The 20,830-nt window shown below is 42.6% G+C and overlaps 3 protein-coding genes across 3 annotated transcripts in view; 2 read left to right on the top strand and 1 right to left on the bottom strand.

The window, feature by feature from the left end:
• LOC138975223 (lysosomal phospholipase A and acyltransferase-like) overlaps positions 1-20,830 on the bottom strand; it is a 204,536-nt gene that overhangs the window by 134,713 nt on the left and 48,993 nt on the right. The gene's annotated exons all lie outside the window — the stretch shown is intronic.
• Positions 1,867-10,003, top strand: LOC138975203 (uncharacterized). Its single transcript, XM_070347858.1, has 7 exons — positions 1,867-2,122; positions 3,018-3,122; positions 3,854-3,977; positions 5,752-6,380; positions 7,246-7,301; positions 7,894-7,995; positions 8,185-10,003. The coding sequence occupies exons 1-7, from the start codon at positions 1,985-1,987 to the stop codon at positions 8,387-8,389; spliced, it is 1,359 nt and encodes a 452-aa protein (XP_070203959.1). The 5' UTR covers positions 1,867-1,984; the 3' UTR covers positions 8,390-10,003.
• LOC138975220 (rabphilin-3A-like) overlaps positions 15,742-20,830 on the top strand; it is a gene marked incomplete in the record, with an annotated part of 87,186 nt that continues 82,097 nt past the window's right edge. The window contains 1 exon segment of the mRNA XM_070347872.1: positions 15,742-15,874.

The following is a 20,830-nucleotide window of genomic DNA, read 5'->3' as shown; positions in this document are numbered from 1 at the left end:
TGCACTTAGGTAGGGGTGCCTGTTTGTGTTTGTAGGTTTCTAAAGATCAAAAAAACTTTGAGTAATAAATAGTAACATTATTTTTGAGGATGTAGCAAAGTGGCACATGCATGACCTCCAACTCCAAGAAGATTCAAGAACATTAACCTACAGGAGATGCACCCGGGTGCATTCCCTGTATACCGGGAAAACACCTACAGGTAGTGCACCAACAGGGAATGCACCGACTTTTGGTCGACTTATACCCCTTCTGAGTCATGCAGTTATACAAAATAAAAATAAAAAGCAAAGAATAATTCTTGTGAAATTAATTGATTGATTGCATGAGTCCCAAAATAAATCATGCTTATTTGACTTGGCCATTTGGTTGTTTCCTATTGCAGAAATTGCATGCGTAACATTGACATAAATGTTTCCCTTCCTTTGCCAAAATGGTTTTGCTGATGTTTTCCTTCTAAGTTCTATCAATCAATCAATCAATATGAGGCTTATATCGCGCGTATTCCGTGGGTACAGTTCTAAGCGCAGGGATTTATTTTTTTTATTTTATGCAATTTATATAGCGCACATATTCAAGGCGCAGGGATTTATTTATGCCGTGTGAGATGGAATTTTTTTACACAATACATCACGCATTCACATTGGCCAGCAGATCGCAGCCATTTCGGCGCATATCCTACTTTTCACGGCCTATTATTCCAAGTCACACGGGTATTTTGGTGGACATTTTTATCTATGCCTATACAATTTTGCCAGGAAAGACCCTTTTGTCAATCGTGGGATCTTTAACGTGCACACCCCAATGTAGTGTACACGAAGGGACCTCGGTTTTTCGTCTCAACCGAAAGACTAGCACTTGAACCCACCACCTAGGTTAGGAAAGGGGGGAGAAAATGGCTAACGCCCTGACCCAGGGTCGAACTCGCTTCCGAGCGCAAGTGCGTTACCACTCGGCCACCCATCCAGTTCTAAACCGCATGTAAATTTTGAAACTCATCTGTACAGTTCATTCCGTAAATTTATTAATAATTAGTAACTGAAATGACTTTTTGCTTAGAACTAGAAGAGCAACTCTTGCAAAATCAGAGGCTAATAGTAATATAATGTTAGATTGCAGTAGAGAAACGTCCCTGAATTTACAACGCTGAAGTTCAACATAACCCTGAATTAAAAAGGAAGATGGGGGTGATGGGCTTGCACCACACTGTTCACACCCACCAGGATCACATGCTAAAAAGTACATGCATTTATTTTCAAGGGAGAGGGGTGTGTGATTTGTGCAGAGAGTCTCATGGGTGGGATTCTTCCGGTATATGCCGGAGAAATCAGGATTCGATTATCCCGGTATAGGGGTGTGTATAGGATTCGGTCGATGTGTTTGTGTGTTTGTGTTCGCAAGTAGATCTCAAGAATGAACGGACCGATCGTCACCAAACTTGGTGAACAGGTTCTATACATTCCTATTCCTGAGACGGTCCTTACAAAAATTGGGACCAGTCACACACGGTTAGGGAGTTATTGGTGGATTAAAATTATACAAGGACCTATAGAGGGACATATTACTGGTCAAAGGGAAATAACCATTCTCACTGCCACCAACTGAGAAGGTTATTTCCCTTTGACGGGGGTGTTTTTCCTACCTCAGAGGAATTTCTTGGTTTTTTTTCTTTTCAGTTGAGGTTCAGGATTCATGACATTTTTCAGTCCCACCCATGGAGTCTAGTAATAGAACACTTCACAATCTGAACAGCTCCCGGCTCGCAAAATATCTTCCCCACATGCTCTGTGTTATGCTTTAAATGTTGCAAGAGCTTTGGACTTTGAGTCCATCCCACATGTTTTGCTAATGGTATGCAATTTCTAGTGGATGCATTAATAAATGCCATTATAAATTTATTCAATTATGTTCTTTGCTCAAATAAGAAGCTTTTTCCAAACAGTGGAGAGGTGACTGATAGTGACACTGTTGACGATTCAACAAAAAATGGCGTACCAGGATTGTGGCATAGAGAACCTGGGCGAATTTGACGAGGCTCAGGACATGTCCACACGATTTTGCCGACCCATCACGGAAGAGGAGTATGAGAACCAAACTTCAGAGGAAACTGAAAAGGCCTTGACTGTGAGTTCTGCTTACTCCTTATACTTTATTTCTTATCAAGGCCCATGGAAGAGGCCTGATTTGTTTGACCTCTGGTTTTTGTGTGTGTGTGTGTGTTTATTTGAACTTTTTGTTTTGTTTTTGTTACGTGAAAAACAAAAGTTTAGGGTTAAGTCAAGAATAATAAGAATAAGAATACTTTATTATCTCATAGAGAAATTCAGGCGTGGTACATAACAATAATACAAACAGGACATTGTTTTTACATAAGACATATAGCACTATATAACAGGGCAGGTTATAAACACACCTCCCACATACCTTTTTGGCCATTCCTTGCATTGTGCTTACGCATTCAGTCATGAACACATCCATGTCTCACTTACACATCGCACACATGGACATTCTTATACGCTCAACTTACCCATTCACACATGGACATTCGACCACGCTCCACTTACACATTCTTATACGCTCCACTTACACATTCACACATGGGCATTCTTATATGCTCCACTTACACATTCCCACATGGACATTCGACTACGCCCACTTACACATTCCCACATGGGCATCTTTAAAGCACTGCGCTTACATATTCTCGCACACCTACGCGTATAACGGACTATGGCTAAACATCATTGCAAAAAAATCATAGCATACAATATATCACAGAAAAAATACGGACGTACATAAAACCAGGTTAGCAGGTTACACAAGTGTATCACTGTATGCGCAATGAAATACATTCAACAACATGACCAGTGGTTATTTAAAAACTATACATTGCCAGTCCTTTCTGAGGGACAGACTTTGTCAAAGATCCGTCATATGCAAATGATATTGATCAAGAGGATATGCACATGGCTGTGGCAAGTTTACTACAGATTTAAAAATGTGACTGCTTCACTTTCAGGAGCTGTGTGGTTTCCTGCAAGAAAACCCAGAAGCCTACTACCAGGTTTTGCGAAGAAAAAAACAAGAAGAGCTGGAGAATGGAGGAGTGTTCTCATACCTAAAGGTTTGCAGGATGATTTCACACAGCGCTTCTTAGTCTTACAATTTCTTTTTAGGCCCCCCCCAAAAAATAGGTGTGGTTACAGTAACATAGCCAAAAAAAATAGGGTAGGAAGGTAGGCAATCACTTTTTTTTTTTTAAACTTTTTTTTCTAATGTGTACAAATTAAACCTACTTGACAGGGAAATAAGTGTGCGACTCGAGCGCTTTCGCTTTCATTGCGTTTTCTGCACTCGTTTTTTTTCTTTTTTCTTTTTTTGTTGTTGTTGACAAATGTAAAAAAAAGTTATAGGGTCGGCCCCTAAAAATAGGGTAGGTCGGGTTACCGTAACCACACCTATTTTTTCTTTAGGCCTTATATTATTACAATTTCTTTATATATAATATATATTTGTGTCTGTCCTGTGATTGCAAGTAAAAGTGAATCTGTCAGCTGTATGGACAGAAAACTCTATTAGTATTATAACTATGAGTATGAGACATGAATGTACACAAGTTCTAAAAGAACTCATGATACAATGTACCAATACACAATCACAAGCTCAAATTTCCCAGGTTTCTCTTCAGTCAATGTTGAACTCCAAACTGTGAGTTGACAATCTACTTATCTTTTGAATTGTGTTTGGACTTAAATTTTCCATAAATAAACCTTCTCATTCCACTCACAGAGATAAGCTCTGGCTGATGTTTTATACACATTTTGAATACATGTGTCGGTGTCCACTGTTTTTCAGGTGAAGATGATGAGTTTGTTGCACGGCGAGCGCTACCCAGCATGCCTGGTGTCACCAGAACACTCCGTGAAGCAGCTCACCCAACTCAAAGAGGACATGCACAAGGCCTTTGCCTACTCTGAAGGTGGGTTAACTCTACATCTGTATTCACACTTATGTGAAGGAGTTGTATGGCCAAAGGGAGAAAATTCAATTTTTCCGATTCCCTGACCAAGCTTATTTTTGTTAAGACCGACCCTATTTTGATGACCCTAGAACTATTTTGACCCTTCAAGAAAAGAAAAAATTAATTACAATGACAAAAATCAATGTTTCAGACTTGCAAGTGACTCTTCTCCAACATACAGGGAACACAGTTCTTAAAATTTCTGGCCAATAAAAAGCCATTGAAGCCTGTGTAAATCAAAAATACAAAACATTCTTTAAAAAAAAGAGTACTGACCTGCGGCCCTATTTTTGGGGGCCTTGTCATCATTTATAAATCATCTCCCCCCCCCCCACACACAGATTCTTGAAGGTGAAGATTAATGTAAACATGCTGATAAAGATAGCTTCACAGGGAACAGTAAATTCCCTTCATAAACATGCATATGTGGAAACCTCCTTTAAGACCTACTCACATTATTTTGAGAAAACCAGCCTTGAAAAGGGTTTTCTCTTAACCACTTGACTGCCTTAGGACGGGTATACCCGTCATGCGCTTGTGCAGCCGCAGCGCCTTAGGACGGGTTAACCCGTCTTCTCCGTTCCGGGATTTTCCAGAAATGCTACGTCACTGCTGACACACAAATAGCAGCCAATGGCTTGGTAGGATACCTCATTCTCATAAATAAACATAAATGGTGACGCGGTTTTGCGGAAGGCTATTTTCGGCCTTGGCGACATGGTAGGGGAGAGAAATCTCGACTCGTCAAAATGGCTAACGGTTTTTGGTTTTTTTTGTTTGTTCGTTCATGGGCTGAAACTCCCACGGCTTTTACGTGTATGACCGTTTTTACCCCGCCATTTAGGCAGCCATACGCCGCTTTCGGAGGAAGCATGCTGGGTATTTTCGTGTTTCTATAACCCACCAAACTCTGACATGGATTACAGGATCTTTTTCGTGCGCACTTGGTCTTGTGCTTGCGTGTACACACGGGGGTGTTCGGACACCGAGGAGAGTCTGCACACAAAGTTGACTCTGAGAAATAAATCTCTCGCCAAACGTGGGGACGAACTCACGCTGACAGCGGCCAACTGGATACAAATCCAGCGCGCTACCGACTGAGCTACATCCCCGCCCCTTTGGCTAACGGTGACAGTCGACCGGGCCCTAGTAGGGAAAAACAAAGCCGGACTGACGCTACAGGCGGTGCAAATGATTATGGATACTGACAGGGGACGGGGGAGATCTTCTTTCAAACGATTCGTTGGAAACAGGTAGATGATAGTGATTATAATCCTTTCTTGGAGCGAGCAAAACAGCCACCTGTGTTTGATCCACAGGCACCGGAAGATGCGCCGGACTGATTTTTCAAAAGTTTATGTTTAAACATCATTATAAGCCAAACTGATTATTATTTCCATGATTATACACTAAAAACAGATTCTTGGTTCAATTTCCCTTAAAAATAACATAGGTTTTACTTACCTACCTACTGCCAGTTTGGAGCTAGAATTTTTTGTGAATTATTACACCCCGAACTCCAATATTCCCTGGCAGTCAGGAATGCACATACGCAAGTTTTGATTGGCAGCGAAAGGGTTAAAATGAAGGTAAATTTACAGAGCTTATGAACAGAAAATCTGAAAAAGTAAGGTCTTGATAAAGGAAGAATTCTTAAATTGGGGGGTCTTAAAACTCAATAAAAGGGGGTTTGGATGTAGTTGAGTGACAGTCGGTGTGTATTGTTTGACAGAAAGCAAAGGGCGGCGGTACTCCAAGAGACTGGTGGCTCGGCGTCAAGGCAATCCTGACAAGGAGAACACACCTCTGCTTGCCCAAAAACCGTTACAGCGCACCAGACTCCACTCACCAAACACAACACCCACCACCACTTCACACAACTCCAGATCGATGCGTTCAGCCGCCAAGAAAACGCAGTCCCCTGCAGGTTTAGGCCCGACCGCTCCTCCAGTTATGGCTGTTCTGCCCAATAAGATGTCAGCGACTGCTGCAAACGCTCCTAGTGTACCCCCTCCCCCACCCCCACCCCCTCCTCCCCCACCACCTGTCCCACCTCAGAGCAAGAGTGGAGTTTCAGGTGGTTCCAGGAATGGAGTTCCAGGTGGTATGAAAATGCAGCACGGCACAAGCTCTGTGCGAAAGAAGCGAGCCTTCAATGACAGTAGTGCTCGGAATGTTGGCCTTCTCGTGTGGTCCCCTCCTGTGTTGTCGCCACTGATCGGCATCTGTTCCAAGAACACACAGCAGGTTTCTGTGAAAAAGATCAGTGGGGGTAAGGGAACAGGAGACACAGCCGATGCTGTTGAAAGAAGTGATGTTACTCCCTCCGGCAGTGCGCCTTCTTCACCTTCTGACAGTGAGGTGAGTGCCAGTTTTTGAAATTTGGTGGAATGAAATACGAAAGAGATAGACTGCTACTGCTAACATTCCAACAATGCAAGGTTTGTTCATGAAGTTGTATGGAGGTTTATAACTCTTTGATTCATTCTGTTTGAATGCTCATAGCCTGCTAGAGTTTTTTGTGTGGAGAATATGTGATAATTGAATCTGGTTAGGTGTCACATCTGAGGTGTCAGACAGTGTGTTGATTCTGGATAGATGGCACCTTTCCAGTCTCCTGCGTTGAACATTATTGTTCAAGTAACATGATTTGTCTTCAGAAACATGTTCCAAACTATTTGAGAATATGCTTGACACCCCTGTTGGGAGCTAGCATTAACCTTCACCGTGGGTCGTGGACAACCCATAGCCTCACAAAATTGTCTTTATCTCTGAAACTATTTGGACTTTTAAATTGAGACTTCATGTAATATCGAATCACCATACGACCTTCCTATTGCCCAACTTTTGACAGATTATCTTTGTAAACAGACAAATAAACGATGATGTAATGTGAACTACACAGTCCGGATGATGTGGGTCGTGGACGACCCATATGAAACTACGTAAGGAATTTTACGTTGCTTATCCTTATTCAGATGGCGTGGGTCGGGACGACCCATACTTTGTAAAGAGGCGGCAAAACGTTTTTCCCTATTCGGATAGCGTGGGTCGTGTAACTGTAAGACCCATACTTTTTACGTTGAATCCTTCTTTGAAAAGTATGGGTCGTACACGGCCCACATCATCCGTACTGTGTATTCCGAAGCATAATCCGGTGAAGGTTAAATAATGATAGATATATCTCTAATATTTAGTGATAATCTGTGCATGATTTCATTTTCAGTTTGTCACACCAGAGTCGGATGTTCCGGTGCCCAAGAAGAGACACAAGCGTACATTGTAAGTTTCACCGCACTTTGTTTCGTATCATTCACATTTGGATTTCCACTGGTTTTTGTCGGTCGAAACATTATTTTTACATGTTGAACTCAGGCTGATGTTTTAGCGTTGCTTGATCTGTCCCAAAGGTTACTTGTTCTGTTGCTAAGTACAAACGTATGTTTCTCATTTGCTCAAAGTTATATTGGCACTGACATTTGCATGCAAAGCCTGGTACTGAGTGTATTCAGATCAGAATTGTTGTAGTTTCTTGCGCCCAATGGATCAATTTCAAGAAACCTTTCTTCACATGAAAAAGATTGCGTGCATGATTACAGTTCCATCCAAGTTTCCGTCTTCCTTTTGGAGGAGTTCATCATTTTGAACCTCTTTGGGTGTTGGAAATGGAAAGTTGAAACATTAAATTGATTTTGAAGCTGTAACAGTGTAAGCAGCAATCCTTATGTGTTGATTCATTTTACTCCTCTTACACCAAACAAAGACTGATCAAATCTTCTCAATTTTGCCTTATTTTGGAGTTGGCAAACTGTATTTCCTCTGTTTTGACCGTTGTCTATTTTCATGATTGAACCACATGTACATGCTGTCCTAGGTCCAACACGTCAACTGAGTCGACCAGTTCCCTGACCACCATCCATTCTGAGCTGATGGCGTCCAACCCCCTCACACGTCTCCGCTCCACTCGCGTTGCCAGGTCAGTGCTGCTAACACTTCTTGTTAGAGTGTTTGTGCATGTATGTGTGTTAAACTGGTAGATTGGTAGATATACTCAGATAGGCAAGGAAAGAGAATGTGTGCGTGCGTGTATGCATGCACCCATGTTTTTTTTCCATACCAGCACTGCTTAAAACCTTATTTTTCTAACTGCATTTTGTTTGTTTAGGTCTCCTGGAGGCACACCGCTGCGGTCGCCCGGCCGATCACGCTTGCCCCAGGAACCGCTGCACAGAGCCCTGGTCACCGTGCTGAGGGAAAAGTTCAAGAACGTACGCACCCCAAGTCCTCTGGCGGCGCACTCTTCCACCTCTGTCTTCAGCCCTGACCTCAACAGCAGGAACACCAGTCTCAACTGCACCTTCTCACCTTGAATCAGGCTACATCAAGTAGCAGGTACACCAGTCTCAACTGCACCTTCTCACCTTGAATCAGGCTACATCAAGTAGCAGGTACACCAGTCTCAACTGCACCTTCTCACCTTGAATCAGGCTACATCAAGTAGCAGTAACAACAGTCTCAACTGCACCTTCTCACCTTGAATCAGGCTACATCAAGTAGCAGGTACACCAGTCTCAACTGCACCTTCTCACCTTGAATCAGGCTACATCAAGTAGCAGGTACACCAGTCTCAACTGCATCTTCTCACCTTGAATCAGGCTACATCAAGTAGCAGGTACACCAGTCTCAACTGTACCTTCTCACCTTGAATCAGGCTACATCAAGTAGCAGGAACAACTGTTTGAATGGTACCTTCTCGCTTTGAGTTTCATGCTGCTCACAGGAATGGCGCCATTGTTATGAGTGTTTCTGTGATCTTACCAGCTTTTGCCCATCATGAACTTGTCAGTAGACTTCAAAGGCTCATTTGATCAATAGCATCTGAATGATTTGAAAAGAACTAACTTATATTACGGACTTAACCAGTCAGTGCACCATGCTAAACAGACCTTGTTTATTGCTCATTTTTTCTGAAAATGCTTTGTGAGGTACTTGTTTTCTAAGGGTATTGTGCAACTCGCTGATACACTTAGCTCAGGGATCACCTGTAAGTCTGAAAGGGTTGCTTGAAAGTTTCATACAAGTCTTTCTACCTCCCTTACCAATATTTGTACATGTTCACTATTGTTCTCAGGCTTCGGTCTCTGACAGATACTTTTCTCATCTGACACATTGGTCTGAATCCTTTCCCGTCGACTGTTAAAAGTTTTGACATGTTGGTGGTCTTTGGCCATCAGTTTCATACTTAGCAGACAAAGCCAGGATAGCTCAACCTATAGATATTTTTAATCTGGGTCTAACTGTCTGATTGTCCTCTGAGCCTGGGAACAGCACTGCATGTTTTTGACGGTGTTTTTGTAACCTTTCGCATTAGAAGGTACAATGCCTCCAATTTGATGTCATGTCGCATGTCAGGTGATGAATGTAAATACTTTGTTGCAAATATTCTGGTTTTTACATTTAGTCAAGTTTTGACTAAATGTTTTAACATAGAGGGGGAATCGAGACGAGGGTCGTGGTGTATGTGTGTCTGTCTGTCTGTGTGTGTGTGTGTGTGTCTGTGTGTGTGTGTAGAGCGATTCAGAGTAAACTACTGGACTGATCTTTATGAAATTTTACATGAGAGTTCCTGGGTATATCCCCAGACGTTTTTTTCATTTTTTCGATGAATGTCTTTGGTGACGTCATATCCGGCTTTTTGTAAAAGTTGAGGCGGCACTGTCACACCCTCATTTTTCAATCAAATTGATTGAAATTTTGGTAAAGCAATCTTCGACGAAGGCCGGACTTTGGTATTGCATTTCAGCTTGGTGGCTAAAACATTAGTTGATGACTTTGGTCATTAAAAATCTGAAAATTGTAATAAATTTTGTTTTATTATAAAACGTTCCAAAATTACGTTCATCTTATTCTTCATCATTTTCTGATTCCAAAAACATATAAATATGTTATATTCGGATTAAAAACAAGCTCTGAAAATTAAAAATTATGATCAAAATTACATTTCCGAAATCGATTTAAAAACAATTTCATCTTATTCCTTGTCGGTTCCTCATTCCAAAAACATATAGATATATGTTTGGATTAAAAACACGCTCAGAAAGTTATAACGAAGAGAGGTACAGAAAAGCGTGCTATGCAGCACAGCGAAACCACTACCGCGCTATACAGGCTTGTCAGTTTCACTGCGTTTTGCACGAGCGGCGAACTACGGTCATTGTGAAAAAATGCAGTGCGTTCAGTTTCATTATGTGAGTTCCACAGCTTGACTAAATGTAGTAATTTCGCCTTACGCGACTTGTTTCTTTCCTTTGCTTGTTTCTCTCCCCCCCCCCCCCCCCCCCCCCCTCTCTCTCTCTCTCGCACTCTCTCGGAGTCTTCTTCTTCTTTCTTCAGACTGCCGCCTTCATCAAAGTGAAGATTCTGCAGACTTGGAGAGAGTTGCGAAGATGATTTGCAGCTGGTGTTATCAGAACTGCCCGGGGGTTCAGTGATAGCTAGTGGGGGGTAGAAATAGAAGAGGGAGGTGGGGAGGATCAGGGGCGGGGGGAGGGGGGGGGTGGGGAGGGGTGTCTAGATCCGGGATTTGAAGGCTTCCAGAGAGGGGCTGAGAGCGACCTCACCCGGGAGCGCGTTCCAGTCCACGATGGTGCGTGGAAAGAAGGACTTCTGGCGGTAGGTTGTGCGGCACAACGGTAGCTGGTATGCAGCATCGTGAAGGAGTCTGGTGCTTTTGGCGGTGGGATTTGGGGTGGGTGTGTTGCGGGTGTTGATCGACAGCAAGCCATTGGTGTATTTATACATGGTGATGAGGCGGGCTCTGCGGCGCCGATCTTGAAGTGTGGGCCACTGCAAGTGTTCCAACATGGCGTCAACGCTCGAAGTCTTGCGGTGGCGATTTACAACCCATCGGGCTGCCCTGCGCTGCACAGCTTCGAGGCGATCCACGTCCTTGCAGGTGTACGGATCCCACACGGGACTCGCAAATTCCAGGGGAGAACGGACAAGGGCAAAGTAGGCTCTCTGCTTCACTTCCTGTGAGCCGACTCTTAGGTTGCGTCGGAGAAAGCCAAGCATCTGGTTTGCTTTGTTAGTGATGTTTAAGATGTGAATATCCCACCTCAGGTCGTGGGACAGGGTCACTCCGAGGTACTTTGCCTCGTTTACAGGGCTGAGGGTATGGCCGTGCAGTTGGTAAGAGCATGGCGTGGGGTTTCTTTTCCTGGACACCGGGAGAGTCTGGCACTTATCCGGGTGGAAGCTCATCAGCCACTTCTGCTCCCACTCAGCGAGGCGGTTCAGATCCTCTTGGAGGGCTTGCTTGTCACTGGCGGAGCTGATAGTTCTGTGGCAAAGAGTATCATCAGCAAACAGGCGGGAGGTGGAGGTGAGGCCCTCAGGCAGATCGTTTATGTAGAGTAAAAAGAGGGCGGGGCCAATTACGGACCCCTGTGGTACCCCGGACTCCACGGGAACGAGACTGGAGGTGGCGCCGTCAACCACGACTGCCTGCTGCCGGTCGGAGAGGAACCCCTTGATCCAGGCGTGCATCGTCCCGACGATGCCATAATGGTGAAGCTTGTGGAGAAGAAGTTCGTGGCAGACTCGGTCGAACGCTTTACTGAAATCCATAATGAGGGCGTGGGACTCTTTCCCTTTTTCAAGGTCGTCTGACAACTCATCCACAAGCCCCAGCAGTTGGCTCTCACAAGAACGCTTGCTCCTGAATCCATGCTGTTCTTCCCGCAGGATGCCGTTGGTCTCAGCGAAAGACATGAGTGTACTGGTGACAATATGCTCCATGAGCTTACATGGTATGGACGTCAAAGAGATGGGTCGGTAGTTTGATGGATCGTATCGTTGACCTTTTTTGTAGACTGCCGTGACATTCGCTAGACGCCAATCTCTTGGGACGACGCCGGAGTTTAGCGAAGACTGGAAAAGGAGGGCCAAGGCAGGTGATAGTTTGTCAGCAAGCTCCTTCAGTATCCTGGGGCTGATGCCGTCTGGACCTGGTGCCTTGTTCTCTCTCTCTCCCCCCTCCCTCTCTCTCTCTCTCTCTTGAGTCCCTCTTGTTCTCTCTCTTTCTCCGCCCCCCCTCTCTCTCTCTCTCTCTCTCTCTCTCTCTCTCTCTCTCTCTCTCTCTGAGTCCCTCTTGTTCTCTCTCTCTCTCTCTGAGACCCTCTTGTTCTCTCTCTCTATCCCCCCCCCTCCCTCTCTCTCTCTCTCTCTCTGAGTCCCTTTCTCTCTCTCTCTCTCCCCCCTCTCTCTCTCCGAGTCCCTCTGGTTCTCTCTCTCTCCGAATCCCTCTTGTTCTCTCCCATTCTCTCTCTGAGTCCCTCTTGTTCTCTCTCTCCCTCCCACCCCCCCCCCCCCCCCCCCCCTCCCTCTCTCTCTGAGTCCCTCTTGTTCTCTCTCTCTCTCTCTCCCCCCTCTCTCTCTCCGAGTCCCTCTGGTTCTCTCTCTCTCCGAATCCCTTTTGTTCTCTCCCATTCTCTCTCTGAGTCCCTCTTGTTCTCTCTCTCCCTCCCACCCCCCCCCCCCCCACCCCCTCTCCCTCTCTCTCTGAGTCCCTCTTGTTCTCTCCCACTCTCTTTGGGTGTATGTGCCACGAACAACTGTCACCTCAATCTACATACAAAACATGATGATGATATGTTTTTGTTGTGTAAGTCAAGCAGCAGATTTACCAGAATATATATTTATCTCTGCACTAGATTATCTTGGCGAGTAACATTAACAAGGATTGGCATTAGTGTTGCATGACTTACAGATAAAAGTGTGTGAAATTCAAGGGTTTATGATTGTATGCGGATTACACCTTACAAAGAAATCTCATTTTTGTTTAATTTCTGTGCTCTTTTTTGCACATTGTGGTTTTTTTTGTAGCACAATCAATGTATACATTAATTCTGAATGAATGATTTTTTGCTTTTTGTGTGATCAAGCTCATTAACCTCTGTGTAAATATGTTATGGTTTAAAGAGAAAAGACCAAGAGAAATGGGTTTCAGCAGATATACTTGTGATTTGACTGAATGCAGTTTTCATTTGGAACCCGACTTTCAATACAATGCCTATACTCAATACAGTGTAAACGTTGGGGCTCACCATCTCAGATCTGTCCAGACATCAATCAATCAATCAATCAATGAGGCTTATATCGCGCATATTCCGTGGGTACAGTTCTAGGCGCTCTGCAGTGATGCCGTGTGAGATGAAATTTTATACGGCCAGTAATTGCAGCCATTTCGGCGCATATTTACCTTTCACGGCCTATTATTCCAAGTCACACGGGTATAGGTAGACAATTATTAACTGTGCCTAAGCAATTTTGCCAGGAAAGACCCTTTTGTCAATCGTGGGATCTTTAACGTGCACACCCAATGTAGTGTACACGGGGGGAGAGTTCGGACACCGAAGAGAGTCTGCACACAAAGTTGACTCTGAAATAAATTTCCGCCCAACCTGGGATCGAACTCACGCTGACAGCGGCCAACTGAATACAAATCCAGCGCGCTACCAACTGAGCTATATCCCCGCCCCAATTGACATAAGATCCCATCCCACCACTTGGACGCATACCAAAAATCAACAACCAGACTGCTTTCTGTGTAAAGAAGGAATGTTTTTATGCATTAATTTCTTAAAAACCATTAGTGTTTTTTTAAAGAAGTGAAATTATCGAGGAAGTCTTAGCCCGCACGCTCAGTCATCGGGCCGTTGATTTTTGGCATGTGTCCAAGTGATGGAATGGGTTTTATCTCATGCCTGGACAGATCTGAGATGCTCAGCCACATGGTTTGCACCAGAGAGAGTGTGCCTTTGACTTCTCTCACATTCTTGCGGTTTTTGACTCTGTGATGAAGTTTTTGACTTGCCTTTGGAGTAGATAACTCACGTACAGTATAAAGTACTATAACCAAAGTAAAGAGACTGTAGAGATACATGTACATAGTGGTGATGCTTGTTTCCTCCTTACTTTTTGGAGTGTAAATAAGTTAAATAAAGTTCAAAATAATGTATGATTTATTGGTCTTCTGGTTATTGTTGGGGAACAGAAACTTTGAATACAAGACAACTGAATTAAAGTGTGTGTGCGTGCATGCGTGTGTGTGTGTATAAAAAAGTTATAGCAAAAGCTTACATAAGCATGAACCACATAATAATTATGTGCTCTCCATAGTGTACAATATTAAACTTCCAAAAACATTAGTGATTACACAATTTTAATTTTGATAATGTCTCATTTTCAACATGAGAAAACGGTTAAATAAAAGTACAACAACACACCTATGATAAAGCATAACATTGGATTGGATTGGATTGGATAAGATTTACAGTCCAGTGAGGTTACCCTCATGGAAATTCGGGCTGCTTTCTCCCCGGGGAAAGCGAGCTGCCATACATACGGCGCTACCCATATATTTTTTTTTCCTGCATGCGTGTATTCATGTTTCCTGAGACTTAATGCCGTGTGAGATGGAATTTTTTTTACTTTATTCCAAGTCCCACGGGTATTTGATGGACATTTTTATCTATGCCTATACAATTTTGCCAGTTGCCAGAAAAGACCCTTTTGTCAATCGTGGGATCTTTAACGTGCACACCCCAATGTAGTGTACACGAAGGGACCTCGGTTTTTCGCCTCATCCGAAAGACTAGCACTTGAACCCACCACCTAGGTTAGGAAAGGGGGGTTAAAATTGCGGCCTGACCCAGGCCTGAACACGCAACCTCTCGCTTCCGAGCGCAAGTGCGTTACCACTCGGCCACCCAGTCCCATAATACCATTTCAGCATATTAGGAACCTTATAAATCACATGTATACATGCACAACAAAAAAACATGTGATTCATTCCTTTGAAAAGACAATCAAATAAATGGTTTATGCTAAATCACACAAGCAGAAAATACTCATCAATAAAAACATCAAGAAATAATAAAAACAGTCTTGGAAACAAACATAATTCTTTATTTACTAGGGTTATAGCATAATTAAACTGGCATAGACTTCCGAGAGTCCCAAAACATGAAAAAGTCTACCAGTAACATTTTACTCATTAGGCCAATCAAAAATATATGTTGGTTAAGGGTAACATGACCCAAAAAAATAGGGTTGGTAGATCGACTTTTTAAAAAAAATCATTTTTTATTTTTAGTCTTCGTATAGTTCGAAAAATGTGCCAGAGGTTAGATTTTTTTGGAGAAATGAAAAAAATTTGTAGGGTCGGCGGAAAAAAATAGGGTTGGTCGGGTTACCCTAAACCAACATATATTTTTGTTTGGCCTTATTACGGGCAGGATTTACGTTTAAATTTCCAATTTAAAGACCTTTTGTGGACAAAGCATCGGTAGTGACCGACCTCATGATCATTCAACACAGTAAAACAAGAGCTCCAAAGCACAACGAAACAGGAAAAATAAACAGAGATAAAGACTAAGTCTGTGGATTTGGAGAACAGAATAGAAGAGAATGCTTTCAAAAAAATAAAATAAAACGGATACAGAGAAAGTTTTTATCAAATATACTTGTGAGAGGTGTTGAAAAGAATAGAAGATTGAATAACGGGGGAAAAGAACACGCAAAGTTTTGTTGTAAAATTTTGTTTCACAACAAAAAGATAGTTTTCACGGGCAAGGGAGAAAACTCGTGTATCGATCAATTTCTATCTCAGGGAGTGAAGTCCCCTATCCAAAAGGGATTGTGGGAAGAGCGTAGCAGCCGACATTAGCAGAGGAGCCAGTCAGTCAATATTGAGTGTGTCAGTCGGCAGTCGCGAACTGCAAGCCTGATCATTCGAGTCCTGGCATTCAGAGGAATCGCTTCTATTGCCATGGAGGCACATATAACACCAGGTTAGTGTTCGTGTTCCTGTTTTTTCTTCGAAGGATTTAGCTGTACGGGTAGTTACTAGTAGGATTTTGGTGCTTGTGTTGATGAATGTTGGCGTCTGCTACTGGTGTGACTGCTAGCGCAATTGTTGCTGTGTGGTTGGTGGCGACAGCAGATGAGTGCTTTTAGATCTCATCAGTCGAACGTCCGGAGGCTGTAGACCTGGACAATTCCATGTTGAGTTTAGGATTCGTTCAAGTCGTTGTAGCAGCAGTCGAAAATTGGCCACAGATACGCATGACGGCTTCACTAATAGTAACTAGTTTTTGTTTTTTCTGGGAAGAAGCACTCTCGTGTTTGTGAATGTGATGGATGATGATAGTCCGGTAAAATTCACTTTGTGCCTAACTGTTTTAAATTATGTGTATTCCATCTTCATTTAATAGGCTGCTTGGATTCCATGTGTGCCGTTTGGAATAATGCATTGTAAGAATTAAACGGCCAACTCATACATTGCACTTGAAAACACACACACACACAGTCATATTTCATTTAGGAGTAAGTCTCTCTTAGTCATGAGTACCTGTGGTAACGATCTCTAGACTAGCATCATGATGATACGAAAGGTGATCACCACAGATACTTAGACTCTTCCACCATTGCAAAGTTTGTAGCACATAGCTAAAAACTGTTGGAACTGCCATACAATGATGCTGCAAATATGTTACCTGCTATTCAGACTCGGTCGTGTGACTGTCTAACGAAGCCGTCAGGCTGAACTAATCAAGTGTGGAAGAAAACTCTGTCACACGACCAAGTCTGAACAGCATTTATGTCTCACAGCTTCAACGGAGGAGAGAACAAACACGTTTTGAGTACTCACGCTTTGACAAGCTAGATAATACTCTCTTTATCTAAAAAAAATACAGTAAAGCACCCACCGAAAAAACTCGCTTTTCTGTATTTTTTAGATAAAGAGAGTATTATCTGGCAGGATTTGAAGTGTCATTCTTTAGAATAAATCACGCTGATATTGTTGATTTAAATTTTTATTTTGTCTTGTTAATTTTTAGCATGATAAACAAAAATGGTCCCTGCCTGAACGTTATAACATTTAGAGGGTCACCTAGAATCCGTCCTGATTGGTCAAAAAGCCATATGGGGCACTGAATTTGTAATCTACTATATAATACTGGTAGGGTTTTCGGTGGTTTTTCGATTCCTGTGACCAAACCGCGCGGATTTGTGCCTTCTCCTTCGGTTACTATGCCAACGTGACCCAGGAAATCGATTCCGCTAGGTCCCGACTTCCAATTTTGTCCACGAACAAAGTTTGAAGAGGTTTGTCTCGCAAATTTGAGCAGACAACAGTGAACTTTGACCTGAACTTTGACCTCGCCGAAAGAGATCTGTGATTGGTTCTTCTTCAACTTCAATACGCGTGGCCTTTTTCGCCGTGTGGACGTATCTCCTACCAAACCCCGCCGGTTTGGACCCTGTCCCTCGGTTTTCCCGTAGTAACGGATCGCGATGAAGACGATAGGCTGGGTTAGATTGACGACTTCGAAAGCGAAATGGCTTTTTGAGGCCTTTTTAACGTGAAATGTCGTAGCAGACAGAATATCCCAGCTATCCCATTGGCCGAAAGCGAACGGTTTGACTAAACACTACGCGACCGCACCTCAGACGAACCTAGCTGTGTGTTTTATTTCTCTACCCCAGACGAACCTAAAATAATAAGAAGATAGATAGATCTGTTTATCTGTTAATGGAACTCCAAAATATTCCATAGATTTGTTTACTTAATTTTTAAAAGATAAGTTCGAAACATTATCATCTGATAAGTCGCCGTATAACCTTATAGGTTCCAGCGACTAAATATTTCCCCACGGTGCAACCATAGACATGTACGTCATCATGATCTCCCCTTAATTTGACCGTTATTTTGGCTGTCTTAGTGAAATGGTAAGATATATCTCCATGTTTTTTACATGTAAGTGTTCGGAAAAAATACAGTTATAGCAGTTATGTACAAAAATAAGCAGCATATGCTCTTTTCGCCAAAGTAAAGTCCTTTTTTCTTCTGGTTTCTTATATGTGTCACAGCACACTGCAAGCTTTTAGGCGAATAGCAAGTGAGTGGTATATATATATATCATCAATTTTATAGTAGGTAACGGTGTGAATTACTTGCCATGTTCATGTTCATTATACGTTTTCCATATGTGTCATTTAATTGTGTATTGCTTGATGCCATGTATGTGTGTGTGTGTACATGACTTTAAATAAGCATGGATGTGTGCACTCGATTGTGTGTGTGTGTGTGTGTGGTGTGTGTGTGTGTGTGTGTGAACCATGAATATATTTTCTGTTGTTATACTATGCGTTTGAATCATTATGTATTTTAGACGTCATACCTTTTTTTTCGTATCTTCACGATGGCTTTTACCCGTTTAAATTTTAATGCTTCCAACTTTCAAAGCGCTGCACGGCTGGAAAGAGATGCGCACTTTTATCACTGTTGTTCATGTAGACGTAATCATGGATTCATGCAAACGTCATTCCTGCTGTATTTTATTTTGTTTGTTTGTATAGTCGCGTGCGGTCGCGCAGTCTTTAGTCAGACCTAAAGCGTGGCAACATTCGGACCGCTTGCTTCTGCCCAGCTTTGAATCGAGACAGCTGTCAATCTGCTGTCGCATCAACTGGCTCTACAGGTAAATCCCATTTATCAGTCTGTAAAACTTTCGTAAAGTGTTCCTAACCTTGCTGTATTCTGCCACAGGGGTTATACTATAGAGATAGAGAATTTGCAGTCTCCCCCCGCCATTTTGACGCGCATGAGGCATGTTTTAATCATGGATACACGCTGTGTGGAGTACGCTCATTTTTTTGATAATACACCAAGTTTGTTTGAGAAACAGAGAATAGTCAAAGTGCAAAACAGGGGTTCCCAGGTCTGAATATGCGTTTGAATCATTATATATTTTGGACGTTTTAGATTTCCATTTCGTAAAAATCTATGACCCATGGCGCATTACATGTGGGGGGGGGGGGGGGGGGGGTGAACGAATCTTGCTTTTTCTACTTCTCTAACCCATGGCATAGGCCATACATGTGGGGGGTTCTATTACCTGAAAACAGCATCCACACACACGCGCACACGTTCCATTGGACGTACATTTATTGTGTGTGTGTTTGTCTGTGTGTGTGTTCATGGATGCTGCACTCGATTGTGTGTGTGTGTGTGTGTGTGTGTTTGAGATGTCACTATCGTGTCATAACAAAACTACTATTTTGTTGGTGTTTTTTTGTGAAATAAATTTGGTTTTTCAATTTTTAATAATCTCTTTCGTTAATTTTATTAAAGTGTTAAAATGATTACAATTGTGATATTGTGTGATTTCCTTTTGCGGCGTTTGGTCACAATTACCACAGTAATCCCTCAAGTAACCAGTGCTCCACATGGATGTATTGTTGGTTTAAGTAAATATTTTTCAAAATAGCTGCTTTGTTAAATTTTGCAAGTATCAACAACACATCCCATGCGGATCTCTGGCAAGATAAATGGCTGGATCTCACGGCTCAGTCTATAGCTTTCTGTAAACAAACTATGGTCCTTCAGTTGTTTGGGGACGAGTACAAACTATCCCAGACTGAGCTATGGCAATTCCCAATCATCAAACTTGCTACAAACACTCATGGCAACAAACACCTTAACTCATTAGATCTTCGTTTAATAAGATACAAACATTGATTACATAAAGTTAAAATGATTAAATATATAAATTCACACATATCATGAAATGGCATCTCATTAATAACAAAATGTATTGAAACCCATGCTCCCCAAGAGAATATAATTCATTATATGCGGGATAATGTGCGGGGGGGGGGGGGGGGGGAGAGGGGTGCAAACAACATTTTCACAAGCACATAACCAACAAAATGACATCGCATGCGCAGCACACAAAGTGCGTAGCACGGGTACCACTAGTAATTATATATATACTCATTATGACTTTTTTTATGAATGGTCCAGTTGTTATCATATCAGTATTACGAATCTGACAGTCTGCTTGCCGTTAAGGTCATGAATTTTTTTTAAATGTATAGGGTGGGGTTGGTGGAAAGATCAATAGATCAACTAATTTACTCCTACATTTATAGGCACAGTAAGCCTCCCGTAAACCATCACAGATACTGTCAGGCTTTTACACACAGTACAAACACCCTTTCATTTAAACCCTCCTCGCTTGAGAACATCCTAGGTGCCCTCTGTAAAGAGCGAGCAATTTTCAAAGAATTTATTTTTGCGTGGTTTATCTTACCCCTGAGCCATTGTGAACCCGTGTGATCCAGTTTCCCTTTTTCACAATGCAGTCGTCAGTTAGTAATTTGAATGCGACTCGCTGTGAGCTTATCTGCAATAGCACGTTATTATGTACCTCTGACTATGCACGAAACAAACGGCTGTGGTTCACAAGAACTCTTGCGATGGCTTTTGACTGTTCAGAGGAACTGGCGATAAGACATAAACCGTTGTCTGCTACGAGAACCACGACCTTGCGTGACCCTGCTTCCGGGCGTTTCTTTTTTCAAACTTTCAAAACTTCGAATTGTACTGATCTTGTCTTGATGAAAAAAGAATTCTTTTATGATTTAAGAATGTTTGTGTAACAAGCTGTCAATTTATTATTTAGATTTTAAAAGTTAGGTCTAGCGCCAAAACGCACCACGGTCCGATTGTCTCTGACACAATCCGCAACATTAATTCTTTGAAAATTGCTCACTCTTTACGTAGTTCTGGGGGTTGCACAACCCCCCTCCCCCCACCTAGCCTAAACATGTACCTGACTTATTTAAAACATTTTTTATTATTGTTTATTTTATGCCGTTTCATGCGAGGAGCGACCATTTTCCTATCTCAGAATATGACCTACCCATCAGCTTCAGCGGGCTTTGCCCCCTGACCCCCA

Source organism: Littorina saxatilis, linkage group LG9 (genome assembly GCF_037325665.1).
Source record: "Littorina saxatilis isolate snail1 linkage group LG9, US_GU_Lsax_2.0, whole genome shotgun sequence".
Classification (NCBI taxonomy): domain Eukaryota; kingdom Metazoa; phylum Mollusca; class Gastropoda; order Littorinimorpha; family Littorinidae; genus Littorina; species Littorina saxatilis.
Note: the sequence above shows the minus strand (reverse complement) of the source record. Positions and strands in the feature narration are given on the sequence as shown.